The 20,394-nt window shown below is 43.5% G+C and overlaps 1 protein-coding gene across 1 annotated transcript in view; it reads right to left on the bottom strand.

The window, feature by feature from the left end:
• LOC124777679 (esterase FE4-like) overlaps window positions 1-14,353 on the bottom strand; it is a 68,004-nt gene extending 53,651 nt beyond the window's left edge. The window contains exons 1-3 of the mRNA XM_047253156.1: window positions 14,140-14,353; window positions 5,993-6,130; window positions 1,797-2,142 (exon numbers count right to left, since the gene is read on the bottom strand). Of these exons, the coding sequence (XP_047109112.1) occupies window positions 1,797-2,142; window positions 5,993-6,130; window positions 14,140-14,289 (634 nt within the window). The 5' untranslated portion in view covers window positions 14,290-14,353. The remainder of the gene's footprint in view (window positions 1-1,796; window positions 2,143-5,992; window positions 6,131-14,139) is intronic.
• Between the last annotated feature and the right edge of the window lie 6,041 nt (window positions 14,354-20,394).

Here is a 20,394-nt window from a genome sequence, read left to right as displayed (position 1 = left end):
TATTCAAATGTTCCTTCAGTCCTCCCCAGAGATGTTGCGGGGGTCACGCGTATTTGCTACTCACAGCTGCGACTAGAATCCACGTTCTCTCGGGCGAGCAAGAGATATGGCTGCGATGCAGTGGTAAACATTTACTGGTTAACCCGATTTATTTTCATACACTGCTAAACTTACGAAGTAATGTTAACATTGGCCAACAGCCTCCAATCTGCCCCCGAAGACTGGATGAAACTTGTCAGTGCTGCAAAATTAGAATTGTTATTCCGAGTTTCGACCGCTGGATGTAGAAAAGCTGATTGTCACCTCTCTGCAGTCAACTGATTATTAGGAACTGTCAGTGATAATATACCAGTCTAAAACCTCTCTCCGCCACATCACTCCTTAAAAATATGATAAACTGTTTGGCGCAGTTGTTAGGTGGGTTACTGTTGCTACAGTGACAGCTTATGAAATTTATGTGAGTTGGAAAGTGATGTTTTAATCGGCGCACGAGTGATGGGACACAGCATCTCCGAGGTAGCGATGAAGTTGGGATCTTTCCACACGACCATTTCACGAGTGTACCGTGAATATCAGGAACGCGGTAAAAAAATCAAATCTCCGACATCGCCGCGGCCGGAAAAAGAGCCTGCAAGAACGGTACCAAACGACGACTGAAAAGAATCGTTCAACGTGACAGAAGTTCAACGCTTCCGCAAGTTGCTACAGTTTTCAATGCTGGGTCATTAACAAGTGTTAGCGTGTGAACCATTCAACGAAACATCATCGATAAGGGCTTTTGGAGACCAAGGCCCACTCGTGTACCCTTGATGACTGCACGAAACAAAGCTTTACGCCTCGCCTTGGGCCTTCAACACCGATGTTCGACTGTGGATAACTGGAAACATGTTGCCTGGTCGGACGAATCTCATTTCAAATAGTATCGAATGGATGGACCAGTACGGGTATGGAGGTAACCTCATGAATCCATGGACCCTGAATGTCAGCAGGGGACTGTTCAAGCTGGCGGAGGCTCTGTAATGATGTGGGGCGTGTGCAGTTGGAGTGATGTGAGTCCCCTGATACGTCTAGATACGACTCTGACAGGTGACACGTACTGTGGAAGTCCTGTCTGATCACCTGCATCCATTCGTGTCCACTTGTGCATTCCGACGGACATGGGAAATTTCAGCAGGGCAACGGAACACCCCACACGTCCAGAATTGCTACAGAGTGTCTCCAGGAACACTCTTCTGAGATTAAACAGTTTCGCTGATCACCAAGCCCACCAGACATGAACATTAATGAGCATATCTGGGATGCCTTGCAACGTGCTGTTCAACAGGGATCTACACTTATGGATTTACGGAAAGCCCTGCGGGATTCATGGTGTCAATTCCCTCCAGCAATAGTTCAGACATTAGTCTAGTCCACGTCGTGTTGCGGCGCTTCTGCGGCCTTGCGGGGCTCCGAAACAATATTAGGCAGTTGTACCAGATTCTTTAGCTCTTCAGTGTAAATTGCTCCTTCTGTTGCAATTTCAGGATAATCCTGTAACCGATTATGGGTTTAATAAACGGTTGACTTGTAGAACTATTGGTAATTCTGTCTTAACATGTTAATATGATCGTTTGCAGAGTCGCCTGCTATAGCTTAGTTCCACAAGACAGGCGTCTGTCTGAAGGCTTAAGCTGTAGAACTACACCTATACTACAGCGGTGCCCCGTCGCCAAAGGTGCCCCCACAAATATCGTTGTCATCTCTCCTACCACGCTGCTTGCGCAGCTAGGGACCAAGTAATATCGTATGCACCTCACCTCTTGTCATTGGAGAGAAGAGGTGCAAATGGCAACAGGCGCCGCCGGCGCTTTCGCCAAAGATGGTGACGTTGTCGGGATCGCCGGCGAACGCGGCGATGTTGCGGCGCACCCAGCGCAGCGCCGCCACCTGGTCCTTGAGGCCGAGGTTGCCGGGCAGCACAGAGTCCTCCGTGCTGAGGAAGCCCAGGACGCCCAGGCGGTAGTTGAAGGTGACGACCACTACGCCGTGCGGCAGCAGGTGGTCCGGCCCAAAACGGTCTGCGTTGCCGGAGCCGGAAGTGAAGCTGCCTCCGTGGATCCACACCATCACCGGCATACGCTCGCCTTCCACATTTTCTGGAAGCTAAGGGTACCTGTGTTGAGTATATAAATTGACGACCATTTCGAACATAATTAATCGTTCGTTAAAAAAATTATTAGCAAACCACTGGCCTCCAGTGATTACCAAACTATTTCGCCCTAATTTGAAACCACCTACAATCTGTAAAGTGATGAATCTTATGAAATGACTGAATAAATAGCCATGCAATTTCCATTGTCTCCAGCAGCTACTAATATCTTTACGGAGCATTTTGCAAGCTCCATCTTGGTTCAAATGGCTCTGAGCACTATGGTACTTAACTTCTCTGGTCATCAGTCCCCTAGAACTTAGAACTACTTAACCTAACTAACCTAAGGACATCACACACATCCACGCCCGAGGCAGGATTCGAACCTGCGACCGTAGCTGTCGCGCGGTTTCAGACTGTAGCGCCTAGAGCCGCTCGGCTACTCCGGCTGGCCAGACACCATCTTGATTCATCTTGCTTTTTTCGCTATTTTGACAACACACTCATGATCTTGCCACATAGCTCCAAGCTCTACACCTGTTCTTTGATCACATGAATAGTATGTACCCCAATATCAAGTTCATCGCTGTGATGGAGAGAGAAGGAAATTTATCGTTTTAGATGTTCTACTCCAACGAAAATCGGACGGGCGGCTAGGGCAACTGTTTACCGGAAACCAAACATATACTGACCCTCACTTCAGTGCACAAAGCGTTTGTCATCCAGCCCATTAGAAAGGTGAAAAAAGCATTTTAGTGCCATCAACTGTACAATTGTACGTTTATTCTCTACTGGTTTTGATTATTACAATTATCTTCCCGGAGAAAGACAGTGTACATCGGTGAATCGAACATACATTTTCGTCTCATATGAGTCATCCAAATCTAGAGCATATACAATTGTCACAACAATCTGTTTAAAATAGACCATAAAACGCTTGGTGCATTAGCGCAATTACAGGTAAGCACACTTGGTGATAACCCCACTTTTAATAATTTAAGTGAGCAGTTATCATCAAGTGTGCACTACCGTAAATGTGACAAAGCACAGTATATTTATGTTGATTATTATGAAAATTACGTATTTTCTACATTTAGTTGGTTCATGCATGGCGAAAATGAATTTTTGATCCATTTTTGTACTGTTTTCTCCAGTGAAGATGACTGTAATAATCGAAACCGGTAGAGAATAAACAACCAATTTTACAGTTGATGGCACAAATATATTTTCTCCAGTTATCTAACAACTATAGACAGTCACCTACGAAAAGCTGCTTAAGATTACTGTTTTAAAAACGCTAATACCCTGAGACTGTGACAAGGAACACCTACAGACTTCGACATGAGATATTTAAAAAACTTATTCCGGATGAAAAGCTATAGTGGTCGAGATATTAAGAAACTAAGATACAGATACGAAGAGCGACTCAATCACCAGAAGATGATCAGCCCATAGAATTCTTTCCTTTCTTCAAACCTACACCAGGCCCCCCCCCCCAACCCAAAAAAAAATTGTTATCAGACGCTGTGTTCAATCCATTTTCCGATCAGCCAAGAAAATTAAACAAATCCTGTGCTCAGTAAAGGACATAAGGACATACTTCGTCGTAGTGATCCTAGAATTTACGAAATATTTTGTGAATGTGGCAGCAGCTACTTAGGTGAGTCAATGAGAACTACACACATATCAAAAAAGTTTTTCATCATCCGGGTTCCCACAACTCCTGAAGATAGATGTTGACTGTGGATACTGTGTCACATTCACAGTCCCTTTGACTGTTCTGAGATGCTACTAAACCCGCCTAAAGGTGTAAAAAACCATACAAGAGCAGCGTCTATTAGACGGAGGTGGTCCAACCGCCGATCAGTTCCAGTCATTCCACCAGGAAGGAGGTACACGGCTCGTGTTGTTTGTAGTTCAACCATGCCTAGACGGTCAATACCGCGGTTCGATCGCGTCCGCATTGTTTCTTTGTTCCAGGAAGGGCTCTCAACAACGGAAGTGTCCAGGCGTCTCGGAGTGAAGCAAAGCGATGTTGTTCGGACATGGAGGAGATAACTCTACCAGCATTATATATGCGATGTCTGTTCTTTCGAACATGACAGTGATTAAAGGATTATATGGAAAACACTGAGAAGGAGAAGGGACAGGATGTAAGGACATTTGTTAATACATCTCAGAATAACCTCTGTGGACTAGGGGGAGCTGTAGAGGGTAAAAACTGCAGAGGATTACAGAGACTGGAATCCTTCCAGCCAATAATTAAGGACGCACTATGAGTTTCACAAGAAAATGTATGCCTTAATTTTAAATGTAATGTCCGGAGCTACTTCTCTGGTTGCAGTCTCGAATCTGTGATCAGTGGCACAGTGTATAGATAAACAGTGGGAGGGTTGAATGTTTTCGTTTTGTCGGTTGCAGTTTAAAACGAGTGCAAAATATCTGAAGCGTCACCACGCACTGTTCCTTGTAAATCATCGAAAGGGACCGAAGTTCCATATGGAGCAGGTGCTAAAATTTTTACAATGTCAAAGACATTCATTGTGGAGTGGGTCGAGCGATGTTGGAAACGTATATGATTTAACGGACAGAGGGCTAAGTTGCCAAGTTATAATAGATAATTGCGGCGACTGGATTAACTATTATGTAAGTGCGCAATCAGTAATAACATGTATTTTCATGTAAATTTATATTCATAATAGTGTCTTTTATTTCATGCAGATAGCGGCGTACACGTTCTTGTGGAACAGAGTATAGGTTGCAAGTGTTACTCTGAGATGCAGAGAGATGTCATGTAGAGTTTGAGGGATGCGTTAGAGATAAAACTATTTTCAATGCAGTAATCTAAATTATGACTGTTCCTTCGGACATGTCCCAGAAAACAGACACTGCATACACTTGTATAGGGCTAGCATGCCCAGTGATACCTTCAGTGAAGATGCACAACACCTGCGAACTCTTACAGAAATCAGCGAATCGCTGCGAGTGATACGGGTAATGAGCAGGAGCACTACGTCAGTAGTGTTTGAATAAGTTGGAAATTTGACCTGGTCAGGGGCTGTGCCTGTGGTGAGGGCGGTTAAAGAGACCGTTCGCGAAAACGGAAAAATCCGGGTTCGAGTCTCCAATTTTCAAGCAAGTGGCTGATTTTTTGAACCCCTCCGATTTTAGAGTCGACTTTTTTTGTGATCAGTCTTCTGACTGATATAATTTCGTAGGCTTCCGCGACCGGAGTCAGTCGACATAAAAGTTTTCTGTGTTTGGTACCACGTCATAATGTAAATAGCAGCAGTAGTTTTTACATTATGACGCGGTACCTAACCCAGAAAACTTTTATGTCGAGTATTCTGACTGGTTTGATGCGGCCCGCCACGAATTCCTCTCTGTGTCGTATAGTTCCTGAATTACAGCCGTGTTTAAGATTTTATGAATTTCACTGCTGTCCAGTCGCTTATACTCTCAGTTTACCTAGTGAAATACGATAGACTGTAATCCTGCGCACACTTCCTTCTATATTCATCGTTTTTGTATCTTTACGACTGGTCACTTATCTAGTGGCATAAAGTAATTTAGTCAACTTACGCGAATCACACAAGATTTACTTATATTGAGAATCATTTATGTACTAAGCGCTGATCACATTTTAGTCTTCCTGCATTTTCTAATAATTAAAAGTTCTATGCATTTTTCTAAGTCGGTAGGTAATATCCTGTTTTAGAAATCATTCAGTGCTTCTCCTGTAACCATACTTAGCTTGTTTTTTGGCTTTGTTCGTCGACAATGCAACGACTTCATTTGCATTTACCATGGAACTCTATCCGAATTCCATTGTTTTAAAAGCATTTAGACGCCTACAAAAGTTACCTTTGTTGTGTAGACGTTAAGGAAGAGGCAGTCCTCGTCGCCCACGTACTGCCCTGTGAAAGAGTTCAGCTGCGGTGCCACGTTGCCCTCCTTGGTAGCGTCCCTGGTGCCTGTCCATGGCTCAGGAGGCTGCGGCGGCTGTGAAGAAAACATAGAAAGGAGTTTCTCTGCATTATATCTAAAGTTTCACTGCTGTTTTTAGTCAAGTATATTGCAAAACCTTCCATACTCATGTGTACGCATTACAGTAAATAAAAGTGTGATGATAGGGCACACCGCTGTTAATCACACACATTTCAATTCAACTTCCACTGCTCTTCTTACATACTCACTAAATGCTTGAGCATATAGAATAATGACTTCGAAAGTGGCTGCTACACAAATCCTGACGTCACGGTGACATTATGCAGAGTTTGGGGGATGTTTTAGAGATGAAACTATCCCCATCGCAGGGGACTACTGTAATCTAAATTATAACTGTCTCAAAAATCCCATGTATTCTGACATATTAATTTCAGTTACGTACAGTACAGGTTTTTTAAAGAAACGTTGAGAAGTTAACAGTTAAAGGGTGCGTAGTTATTAATACACACATCAATAGATGTTATGTATCACCCCGGTTCCCAGAACTCCTGAAGATGGATGTTGACTGGGGATATTGTATCACAGACACAGTCCCTTTGACTGTTCAGAAATGTCACAAAACCCTCCCAAAGATGAAACAAGCACGCATGAGCAGCGTCTATTAGACGGATGGGGTCCGACAGCCGATCAGTTCCAGTCATTCAACCAGGAAGCACAGGGCTCGGGTTGTTTGCAGTTCAACCACGCCTAGACGGTCCATACCGCGGTTCGATCGCGTCAGCATTATTACTTTGTGGCAGGAAGGGCTCTCAACGAAGGAAGTGTAGACGTCTCTGATTAAAATGTAAATGTCGTGTGACTAGGGTCTTCCGTCAGGTAGTCCGTTCGCCGGGTGCAAGTCTTTCGATTTGACAGCACTTCGACAACTTGTACGTCGCTGGGGATGAAATGATTATGATTGGGACAACACCTAGTCCCTGAGCGGAGGAAATCTCCGACCCGCACGGAAATCGAACCCGGGCCCTTAGGATGGACATTCTGTCGCGCTGACCGCTCAGCTACCAGGGCGGACACGCCTCGAAGTGTTCCAAAGCGATGTTGTTCGGACATAGAGGAGATACAGAGAGTCGGGAACTGTCGATGACATGCGTCGCTCAGGCCGCCCACGGGCTACTACTGCAGTGGATAACCGCTACCTATGGATTATGGCTCGGAGGAACACTGACAGCAACGCCACCATGTTGAATAATGATTTCGTGCAGCCACAAGACGTCGTGTTACGACTCAAACCGTGCACAGTAGGCTGCATAATGCGCAATTTCATTCCCGACGTCCATGGCGAGGTCCATCTTTGCAACCATGACAGCATGCAGCGCGGTAAAGATGGGTCAAACAACACACCGAATGGACCACTCAGGATTCGCATCACGTTCTCTTCACCGATGAATGACGGATATGCCTTGAACCAGACCATTGTCGGACACTTGTTGGAGACAATCCGGTTAGGCTGAACGCCTTAGACACACTGTCCAGCGAGTGCAGCGAGGTGGAAGTTGTATGATGTTTTGATGTGGCATTACGTGGGGCCGACGTACGCTGCTGGTACCTTAAAGGCTGTACGAGACGTGAATGCCATCCTCCGACCGGTAGTGCAACCATATCGGTAGCATACTGACGAGGCATTCGTCTTCATGGACGGTAATTCACGCCACCATCTTGCACATCTTGTGAATGACTTCCTTGAGGATAACTACATCGTTCGACTAGAGTGGTCAGCATGTCCTCCAGGCATAAACCCTATCAAACATACCTAGGATAGATTGAAAAGTGCTGTTTATGGACGACGTGTTCCACCAACCACTCCGACGGTTCTACGCCGAATCGTCGTTGAGGAGTGGGAGGATCTGGACCAATAAAGCTGTGATGAACTTGTGGATAGTATGCAGCGACGAATACAGGCATGCATCAATGCAAGAGGACGTGCTACTTGGCATTAGAGGTATCGATGAGTACAGCAATCTGGACCACGACTTCTGAAGGTCTCGCTGTATGGTGGTACAACATGTAATGTGTGGTTTTCATGAGCAATACAATGGGTCAACTGATGTTTATGTTGATTTCTATTCCAATTTTTTGTACAGGTTCCGGAACTCATGGAACTGCAAAACTTTCTCTGATGTGTGATTTTGTTGTAAGACCTAACTTACACATGATGCGTTACTTGTATGACAAACTTCAACAACTACCTCAAAAAAAGCAGGTTTATAATCTTTTTCTTGAAATTTTATCAGTCACACGAGAGCTTTAATATAATTTTCCTTTCTGCCAAAGCAACTCGAGCAACATCAAGTTCACTGAATGATTTGGTACTGATATTTATTTACTTTCAATTTGATACCTTACCCCATTTTCTTTTGAGCTGCCCCTATGGGGTTTCTTTAATATGTTTACAAAGTGACTGCTAAAGACGCTTTCTGCATACTTGGTTGCTGCTGTATCTGCTTCTGCTCCACTTCGTATGTACTGAATGAACCACCTAAAACTTGCACCGCAAATATTGCGGAAATGGGAAGAGCTATTGATGTGCAGTTTTCACGGAATGAGTAGTTAGTCAGGGGCTGGTATTGTTAGGCAATCAACAGATTCTAATAGTATTTAGGAAGTGTTTCTTTTTGTGCAAACATGCACTATCTTTAAATGGAAAATGTCTACTGACACTAATAAACTAAAAGTAAACTAAATTAGTTTGTCAATGGTCTGTGTTACAGACTATTGTGCGATCGTGTAGGAGATATCCTACTTGAAAAGATCCTACACCGACACTGGCACAGTATCTGTGGTAACATTCACTAAAGAACAAGTGTATACACTAGCTATGTGGCTTCTGAACAGTAACCAGATAACATTTTATCATCACAGATTGTTCAAAATGACCACCGACAGTGCCAATACCTACTTTCAGTCTGGTGTGGAACGGCCCTTGCACATGTGCTAGTATTTCAGCGAAGATGTCCGAGCAGGCTGCAGTAATACGCCGTTGAATATCATCGAGTGTAGTTGGTATGTCCTTGTATACAGCATCTTTCATCTTTCTATGAGCTGATGGTTCACTATCATGATGGTTCACTATCCCTCAACCACATGTTTACTCGCCATCGACACTGACGTACCATCTGACGATGCCAATTGGGATTGTCAACAGACCAGTAGTGCTTGTTTCGGTGGTCTTCTTGACCATGATCGGTAAATGTGGCTTCATTACTGAACTAGATAGATTCTGCATCTGCAAAGACCTGTCTTAACGTCCATGTACAGTAATTAACACGATCCTTGTAATAGTTTCCATGCAGCTCTTCCTTGAAAGAGATGTGATGGGGATGGAACCTATGTCGGTGGAGAATCCATAGGAAACTTGCCTGACTCTTTGTGCTGATGAAATGGAACAGCAGCTAAATCATTAACTCCCCCTCTTCTATCGCCATTTCTTTCCCTCTGTTATGTTTTCTAGCTGTTACCCTAGCACTTTCACGTAACTGGTTGAAGAGGTTGATAAGTAACTAGCGATACGGTTGACGTCTATTCGGATATCCTGACGCAAACACCGTACAAGAACGAACTGCATTCTTTCTACACTCTCCATACACCATGAGCATGTCGGCTTTTCTGCGTTGGAAAATCCCATCATCCACCCACGACCTACTGCTTGGACTTTCACAAACTGACTGGCAAGTTGGAATGAACTCAAGGAACACACCATGACATTGTAAGCAAACATAATAATTTTGTACCTAGTAACTAAACAGGTTGAGTGGCACAACCAAGTGTCAGTGTTGAAACTTTTCAAAACACGATATCTCGTATAGGAGTCGCACTAAAATTCTGCAACAGTCACCACTGACATTTCAATTTAACCTACTTTAAATTTGTTAATGTCAGTATGCATTGTTCTATTTAAGAAAGCTTATGTTGGCACAAAAAATACATTTTGTTTCTTGGCTAACAATACAAGCCCCTGAGTATCAACCCATTTTGTGAAAGCCACGCATCGATGACAGCTTGACCGCTGAGCAAGAACATATGCTACTTTAGAAAGTGTGTAGTACAAGATATTCACTGATTTGAACAATAAGTTCAGAAATGTGGAATAATAATTACTCTTTGAAAATGCTGTTTTCTCTTTGACTTTTGAACTTTACCATATTTGAGAAAATGCTTTTATTGTTTGATAAGTTGTACATAATACGATTCAAATCTTAGACAACACTCAATGTGTTTAATCCGTACTTCCATACTAAGAGCGGTCACAAGCCTGTCGCATTTTAGCAGCTCTACTCGTGTGTCTCTTATAGTTTGTAACGTTCTTGAAGACTCACGACGTCGGTGTCACTCAAATGCTGTAAGACGAACAGCGAGACCTCGTGCCTTTACATGTAAAACGTGGGAGGCTTTTAGTGGCACTTTGATTCGTTAGGATTTACGAGCACAGCCTTTGGAAACGGGTAGACACGTGAGATCAACTGAAGTTATTGTACTTCTAATTATAAAATATGCGCTATACCTAACTACAAATTGTTTATTTTCTTTATCCGTCAGTTACTCGATATTTTACAATTTTAGAAAGTGATCATCACTCACCATAGCAAATCGGCTCATATGCGTCAATTGCTCGTGGTCTTGCAGTTGGCATTGCTGGATCCCAGGTTCGATTCCCAACCACATAGGATTTTCTCCGCTTCGTTCTGACAATCATTTTATCATCATCAGAAGGCAAGTTGTCGAAGTGGCGTCAAATGAAAGTATTGGCACCAGGTGGCCGAACATCGTGAGTGGGGTCTCCCAGGCAATAAAAAAAGCGCAACTGCTGGTAACAGAACATTCCTACGTTGCGCAGTCACATTGATCATCATCAGTCATTTCGGATTTACGCGGTGCTGCTTTCAGCAAGGCGAGGCCAGTAATGACAAGGTTGAGGAAGCTTCATATTTTTATTTGTTGGCTCGCTGCTGGGGGCTGGATGGGCGGATCTGTTTTACCTATCTTCTCATCACCGTGGAAGGACGTGCACTAAGTTCTCCATGTTTGTTGCTGCCGTTAGAGGGTGACAGTTATTCTGCAGGGGACTTCCAACGACTCACTGAATCCATGCCACGTCAAGCTGCTGCACTACGCCGGGAAAAAGAAGGTCTGACACGAAATTAGGACCTATTCCATTAGTCATCTCAATGTATGAGGCGTTAGCCAGTCCTGGGACTACAGAATCAGTAAGAGCCACCTCACTTGTTGGACAGGGAAGGGGGGGGAGGGGGGAGGGGAGCACAATCATGCAAAGTCCGGACTTTCACCTAGAGAGGTTACTCATTATTGGAGTTTACATACTAGGGGAGTGATGGAAGGCCTCAGAGAAACTTCAGTTAGGTTTGAAAATAAGTCAAGTATATGCTTGCCTTGACGTCTTAGTCAAGACATGGATGAGGCGCTAACGGCAAATACTGAAAGCACTAGATGCAGTTGGATGCAAGTCGTCGCTTTCTTGGGGTAGAAGAAACTCACAGTGTACCAGACAATGCAAGAAGGAGCCCTGCACGAGTAACACGTAACTACTCGTATTATGGAGAGGAATGAGCATCATTTTAGGTCGCGAAAGAAATTTTAAATACAGTGGACTGCAGAGGCGTTCAGAATAACTGTAATTATTTAATACAGTGTTGCTTGTCTGTTAGCACAGACAATTCCATGCAAACGTAGCTCCTCTCGGTTAAGTAAAGGCCGTCGGCCACTCCCTTTTTCGTGACGAGAATTAATACCTGTAACTGGTATTGTTGTGTCACTCTTGACGCTGTGGATCTCGAAATATTTAGTACCCTAGTAATTTTCCAAAAGGAATGTCCCGTGCCTCTTTCACCAGCTACCATTCCCCGCTGAAATTCTGATAATTTTCACATAGATCTTCTGCTTGCAAATGACATCTCCGTCAAGGCATTGCCTTTTTATACCTTGTGTACGTGATACTGCCTACATTTGTATGTGTGCATATCGCTATCATCATGACTTCTTCACCTCAGCACCTTTAAGGTGTCTTTCATTGTCCGCCATTCATGCACGGGAAATGCCGTTCAGGTATCCCAAGACGCAGCGGCGTCAGGCTTAACAGGCAACGCGAAAGACTACGAGAGAAGTCTATAGCAGGCATAGAGCAAGTCAGTAACGGATTGATCTAGCTCTGGCCTTTAAGTAAGCAATTATTCCGCTTGGTATTGGTTGACAAAGTTGTTGGATGTGCTCCTGAGGCATATCGTGTCAAACTCTGTCCAACTGGAACTGTCTGGGACGTCTCCAGACTTGTCTTCGCTGGTCATTGGAGCTCAATTGGAGGCGGGACGCGTCACTGAAGACAATCCTACTCCAGTAAACGAGATTCCAGGCCGAAGACGCGTCCAGAGAACAACCGGACAGCAGTGAATACCAACCTGACTATCGTCCGCGGTATGGTCTGACAACGAGGACTGATGGTCTGAGGTGCCCATTTCTTTTCATAGCAAGTTGTCATCCTTGGCACTCTTAGAGCACTGTGAGACGTCTAAGGTATTCTACGCCCCATTTTGTTGCCCTTCGTAACAATTCGTCATGGGCTTGCATTTGCTCAAGATAATGCCCTCCTGAACATGGTGAGAGATTCTACTCCTAGTCTTCGTGCTTGCCAATCCTCACCTTGACCAGTAGAGTCACCAGATCTCTTTCAAATTGATAACGTATGAGCGTTACGGATAGCGACCTCTAACCAGTTCGGGATATTGAGGAGTGCATGGTCCTGTTGGACACAATTTGGCATTATATCCCTTAAAAGGACATCCAACAACTCTGTCAATGCCAAGCTGAATAACTGTTTACTTAAGGGTCAGAAGTGGACTAAAGCGTTAATGACCGGTTCAATTTGTGACTTTCATCCTCTTGAATAAGTCATCCAATTTTCCTGAAATTGTAATAATTTGTGTGTAACTGTACATAATAACAACCGATTTCCGTCCCATTCAGGTAATTCGTTCGTATTGCGTCTCATTTCTTTGTGTGAGTATGTCTTCTGAGTCACCACTGGAATCAGACTTTTTATACAAAGGCATGGAAGCAAAACTGCTGACTTGGGACGGACTGGCCACACAACCTCTTTTGTACACGCAGCAAATGGCATGCTCCGGTTAGTTGATAAGTGAACTACGAATTACCTCACAAAAGAGCCAGAACTGAAATACAACCTAGTCTGGTTTAACGGAGGACGTTAAGACATACGAGTGCAAAAAAGGGCAGCACGAATAACCGCCTCGTAGTTTGCCTGGAGAGAGAATATTACGGAAATGCTAGAATACTTCGTTGACAGACATTTTCAGGTCACCAAGTATGTCACAAAAATGTATTTACCAAATATTTAAAACTCCTTTTTAAGGCGGAATTACGAATATTTTCAGCCCGCCAAATATTCCTCTGGTAGTGTCCATTACGACAAAATTATGCAAAAACTTTTTTAAGAGACTGCCAACAGCGATTATATATTTTATGAACTGTATGGCACTCTGCAGTCATTATGTCCTTTATTATCACTAAAGATTTAGGTTAACGACGTCTGCCACATGTATAGAAAGGATACCTAGAGTTGATAGAGGTCTACTGATAATATTGCCGCATTCAATGACATGGAATAGTATGTAAATCATAGATAAACTTTTTTACTGTGATGGTCGTTATTAAGTGAGACTCGTAGTGATAGTTAGAAACCACAGCAGCCGTGCGTCACTCATTTCACAAAGGAATAGGATAATAACTGCTCTCAATAAGGCACACTTAAAAGTCAGATCCCCCACGTACCATTCAAGAATCTTATTATCTGGTACAATAGACAGAACCTCCACTGTTTTGTAGTGTTTTACAATGTGCAGGCGGTGATGTGGGCGCCTTCTTCACTGTGGTGTTCATATTTTTGCTACGTCTACATTTGCATGTACATCAAGATTAGTACCATCATATCCTAATACGAGGTAAGTGACTGACTGCATCGCTTTCCTGTCACTCACCTTGAACCGCAGCTGTCCCACCGGCGGCCGAGCGTACGGCACGCCCTGGAAGCTGTAGTACTTGCAGCCGGTCGCTGTGGAGCTTACGCGGCCGTGTAAAGCACCCTCCGCCACACATACAGTGGCGTACCCACTCTCTGTTGACGTCATGCTTGTGAATGCTGTTCCAGCCTGTTGCCTGGAGAACTACTGACACACTAACGTGAGGCTCTTTATCACAGCAGTCGCGGCGCAAATCGCAGTGAGTCAAGCGGGAGCGAAGTTCACCAATGCTGAAGGTCGCTCAGTGGCATAAGACAACTTTGATAAGGAAAGAGATTACTCGCGGACTTCTCAGAGCAACGCATTGGACCATGCCACCGTCGAACCACATTACGTTAAACACCTGCTAGCTCCACCGTAGACCATGCAGTAGCTGGATGTATTAGAAATGAGTCAGATACTAACATGTCTTGTACCGTTATAATTATTACAGCGTTAGTGAATATAATGATTTTTCTTTTTAAAGTTAGACAAATATTTCAAACTCATCGTGCAATAATCTGTGTATATCATTTTACAATTCTAAAAGGTTAAGGAATGGATTTCATGTGGAATATTAACCACTTCTACATGAGAGCCTATAGAATGTATCGATTGTCGAGTGAGATTCGCGGGTGTATCGGCATTCGCATCGCGCTCTGGAATGCGACGCGATAGCAAAGAGTTGTTCGTGAGTGTAAATTTGACGCAGTACATGCAAAGTTGCATTTGCCAAGAGCCTGTGTTTGGTTCGTATGGCAGAGCAAAGCAGTTTTCATTACATTTCAGATAAGTGTGCAACTAGTTCCTATGATACTACACGCTTTAACAACAGCCAGGTTCTAACATTCTAGCGCAGAGGACCAAAGCAGGAATCCTAGAAGTACAGACCAATAAAATGCATTAACTACCTGCTCTTTCGGCACGTCAGCTGTTCCACGGACATGTACGTGGTTAAGATCGAACAGTGAAGTGGTGCTTCAAAGCACCTTACAATGTTGTGACGAGCTGTTGGAACAATTTAGAGCTCTCGTATACGAATACTATGTTGTAATCGTCGTCATGTATAAATGAATATACAAAACTGACAACTTTCAGCAAACCGTATATCACGAACTCATTTTTTCCACATTTGAAGCCTCTTCTTCCTTAGTTCTTTTACAGTAAAGGCATTTAAACAACTTCCTTTTTAACTGTATTGCACTCAATAGACTTGGAAGGTTCCACGAAAAATAGAAACAATTGTTATGTATTTCCTAATAAGTCGCTGCTGATGCTAATATAACGACTGAAAAACCTTACCTTTCGCTACCTGCCATATATCATGTTGTTCACAGGTGAATAAAATTTTGTAAATTTGCTGTTTTAAACTTTTTCTGCAGTGATCGTAGAGTGTATTATTTTGACGGCTTTATCAGGGGCTGCGTGTAATGTTTCATGTCTTCTATATTCTTTTGGTTCTTTCACTTCTGCGGCATTAGAAGCGTACTGTGTGGATATGAATATAATTATTTCCAAACTAACAGTTTCCGAACTCGACCACTAGAAGCGCCATCGCTCGCCAATCAGGTGAGTTGTTTACGTGTGTCTATTGGCTGTCAGCAGTACTGGAGTTACTTTAGACTTCGACAGCTGCTGAGCGCGGGTCTGCTAGCTTGTGGATATTACTTTGTTTGATTTACGTATACGTGTCGCTTAGAGAAGTTTGTAAAGGTTTTCACACGAAGCAGTAGATCAATTCACAGGCAGATTTTTGGTGTTAACGCATTTGATTGCTGTACTTGGGAGTGATTATTCATGCTTTGCAAAAGCTTCAGAACTGTTTCATGCGTTCAGTCATGTGGAGAGTTTTAGTGAGATAGAAGTATTTTAGTTGTGAAATTTGTAAAAGACAAATACGATTTTGACACATTTGCAATACCGTAATACATTATTTGTTTCACATAGTCATAATGAAACACTGCAATACTTGTTTCCATTGATAAAGTATGATTTAGCAGCAATTTAAATACGAGGGGCGACTCATAAGTAATACAACACAATTTTTACCTGAAAACAGGCTAGTTTTATTCAGAATTCAAGTGCACCATAGTATGCCTCACTGTTTTGGCTACAATTTTTAACACAATCTCTGTTCAGTGCGACGGCCTTATGCCATCGTACTGGAAGGACCTGTATGCCCCCTTGTAAGACGTATGCTCCGCCGGCGATGGGCGAGGCATGACAGAATCTCTGACCAGAGAGTAGTTTATCGTTAGTTGTTGCTTGTTGCTAGTCTGCGCTTGACTGCGCGAGTCGACAGTTGCGAGTGGACAGTAGTCGGTCGGCTTTAGTAGTCTAGTAGTAGTCGTCTAGGTGTTGTCTGCGTGAGTCGGCGGGAGTCGGCATGCGTCGGCTGTGTGCTCTCCTCGCGACTCTGGTCAGGATTCTGGAGGATGAGTATTGTTGTAGAAGGTAAAGAAGCAGCCTTGCGCATATTTAAGAATGTATGTTAATTGTAATTTAATTTGTTCAAAAAAATACCCCAATAATAATTTTTATAATATAAAGCAACTTTTTTAAAGAAAACCATTCATTTCAATTTAAAGAATTCCCAATGCATTATCATTGCATCCAAGAATTAAAAAAATATATTCGCCAGCAGTGCACGAAGCTGTGTCGAAAAATGACTAATTAAGAGCAGATATAATTGCAGTTTTATTGAGGTAAGAATTTTTGCTTTTTTTATTCAGAATACAGGGCCAAAGGTCAGCGCCCCTGTCCTTATAAATCCATCAGGTTACAGATTTTTTTTATTATTTTGGTGGTTAGGAATTTTTCTGTTTCGAATTTGACATTAAATGAGAATAGAATTTTGTGGGAATATGAAGTGTGAATGCATTTCTCCACACAGACAATAAATGGGAACCAATTCTGTCCAGAGGTTACAATATTAGAAAAATTCATTTAAATTTATTATTTTTGTGGCGAGGCTACGCTAGGCTCCCATTTTTCAATTATTATATTTTGTTGGGAGGTTGCCCTTGGCGACCCTGCCAGGACCGTATTTCTTTGTGAATCTTCTGATAAGTAGTCATATATCTGCTCTTATTTAGTAAAATGTAGTTTGCATATGGCGCAACGCATTTACTAATTTGTCACTCTTTCTTTCACAGATCATCAGCAATTTGATGCTCTTTGTTGTATTTGTGTTTGTTGCATTTTGCATTGTCTTTGTTTCATTTGTGAATAATTTTGATTTGTGAAAAATGACGCGAAAAACTGTTAACAGTACACCGCGATGTGTAATGAGTGAAATAGCCGATTCTAATGATTTGACCGATAGTACACTCCTGGAAATGGAAAAAAGAATACTTTGACACCGATGTGTCAGACCCACCATACTTGCTCCGGACACTGCGAGAGGGCTGTACAAGCAATGGTCACATGCACGGCACAGCGGACACACCAGGAAGCGCGGTGTTGGCCGTCGAATGGCGCTAGCTGCGCAGCATTTGTGCACCGCCGCCGTCAGTGTCAGCCAGTTTGCCGTGGCATACGGAGCTCCATCGCAGTCTTTAACACTGGTAGCATGCCGCGACAGCGTGGACGTGAACCGTATGTGCAGTTGACGGACTTTGAGCGAGGGCGTATAGTGGGCATGCTGGAGGCCGGGTGGACGTACCGCCGAATTGCTTAACACGTGGGGCGTGAGGTGTCCACAGTACATTGATGTTGTCGCCAGTGGTCGGCGGAAGGTGCAAGTGCCCGTCGACCTGGGACCGGACCGCAGCGACGCACGGATGCACGCCAAGACCGTAGGATCCTACGCAGTGCCGTATGGGACCGTACCGCCACTTCCCAGCAAATTAGGGACACTGTTGCTCCTGGGATATCGGCGAGGACCATTCGCAACCGTCTCCATGAAGTTGGGCTACGGTCCCGCACACCGTTAGGCCGTCTTCCGCTCACGCCCCAACATCGTGCAGCCCGCCTCCAGTGGTGTCGCGACAGGCGTGAATGGAGGGACGTATGGAGACGTGTCGTCTTCAGCGATGAGAGTCGCTTCTGCCTTGGTGCCAATGATGGTCGTATGCGTGTTTGGCGCCGTGCAGGTGAGCGCCACAATCAGGACTGCATACGACCGAGGCACACAGGGCCAACACCCGGCATCATGGTGTGGGGAGCGATCTCCTACACTGGCCGTACACCACTGGTGATCGCCGAGGGGACACTGAATAGTGCACGGTACATCCAAACCGTCATCGAACCCATCGTTCTACCATTCCTAGACCGGCAAGGGAACTTGCTGTTCCAACAGGACAATGCACGTCCGCATGTATCCCGTGCACCCAACGTGCTCTAGAAGGTGTAAGTCACCAACCCTGGCCAGCAAGATCTCCGGATCTGTCCCCCATTGAGCACGTTTGGGACTGGATGAAGCGTCGTCTCACGCGGTCTGCACGTCCAGCACGAACGCTGGTCCAACTGAGGCGCCAGGTGGAAATGGCATGACAAGCCGTTCCACAGGACTACATCCAGCATCTCTACGATCGTCTCCATGGGAGAATAGCAGCCTGCATTGCTGCGAAAGGTGGATATACACTGTACTAGTGCCGACATTGTGCATGCTCTGTTGCCTGTGTCTATGTGCATGTGGTTCTGTCAGTGTGATCATGTGATGTATCTGACCCAAGGAATGTGTCAATAAAGTTACCCCTTCCTGGGACAATGAATTCACGGTGTTCTTATTTCAATTTCCAGGAGTGTAGTATGCGCATAATTTCTGTAAATAATATTTTTGTTATAAAATGCTATACCAATAATTAACTCTTGTTTTGAGTAATCACTTCTGAATAATGCATAAAAAATGCTTTGTAACTGGTTAATGAATACCACTGATTACTGTAATAAGATGACCTATGATGCCAATGATTACTATAATTAGATTAATTATTTACAAATGCTGTGCCAATAATTAACTCATTTTGAATGATCACTTCTGAATAATGCATAAAAAATGCTTTGTAACTGGCCAATGAATGCCACTGATTACTGTAATAAGATGACCTCTGATGCCAATTATTACTATAATTAGATTAATTATGTATAAATGCTATGCCAATAATTAACTCAGTTTGAATGATGACTTCTGAATAATGCATAAAACAATGCTTTGTATCTGGCCAATGAGTGCCAATAATTATTATACTCAGATAATTTATGAACATTACTCTGTAATACTACATACATGGTACAGAAATGTTCGGTAACAGGGCGATGAGTGCCACCAATTACTCAAATCAGTTGTTAGACTAGTATAATTCTCTATGAAGACTACTATGTGACTTAATGTCCTTCACCTTCCGACCTAATTACCAGAAATTACTGCAATATCCGTTTGTCCTGTCTATCCTCATGATCATGGAGCACTATATTTGGTTTTTGCACTTATTCTACGTTGGTGTACTTTACAAGAACGTGGTGTTGACACGACATCCTGCCCACCACCTTGAGCGATGGAGATGTTATTATGGTCCCACTAATTGGTGTATCTTATGTACTACCGAAGTGATAACATGGAATATTACTACGACATTTCAGTGTCTTGCCTACACTGATTAATACTTCAAGGAAAAGAACTTCAGATTGTCTCACTTGGTGTTGTGCTTCTATAGGAAGATATGGACTTTCAGTGCAGCTGCGTGAAACTTAAAGTGCTACAACCATGACGCAATCCTTCCCATTCCTTTCCTAATTCTTGTAAAATGATAAAGACATATACAGTGCGTGTGCACTTTATGCCATTTGTTAATATAATTTGTACTCATTACGTATACATTTTGTGATATGTTCTGAACTACAGTGCGTGTGCACTTTATGTCATTTGATTTGTACTCATTGTGTATATATTTTGTCATTGCCTGATATGTTCTGTACTCAGTGCATGTGCACTATATTTTATTTCATGTTCTGCACCCATATATTTGTATATATTCTGTGATTGTAAACTTAGTTAATTAAGAAAAATTTGTTGCTCATGGCAAGTCCAATTGACTCACCATCAGTGCCAAATTTTTGAAATTTTTGCCCCCCCCCCCCCCGCCCCAGTGGAGGGTTATGTAAGACATATGCTTCGCCGGCGATGGGCGAGGCATGACAGAATCTCTGACCAGAGAGTAGTTTATCGTTAGTTGTTGCTTGTCGCTAGGCTGCGCTTGACTGCGCGAGTGGACAGTAGCGAGTGGACAGTAG

This window comes from Schistocerca piceifrons, chromosome 2, assembly GCF_021461385.2.
Source record: "Schistocerca piceifrons isolate TAMUIC-IGC-003096 chromosome 2, iqSchPice1.1, whole genome shotgun sequence".
In the NCBI taxonomy this organism is placed as follows: Eukaryota; Metazoa; Arthropoda; class Insecta; order Orthoptera; family Acrididae; genus Schistocerca; species Schistocerca piceifrons.
The sequence above is the reverse complement of the archived record's forward strand: the minus strand, read 5'-3'. Positions and strand labels throughout refer to the sequence as shown.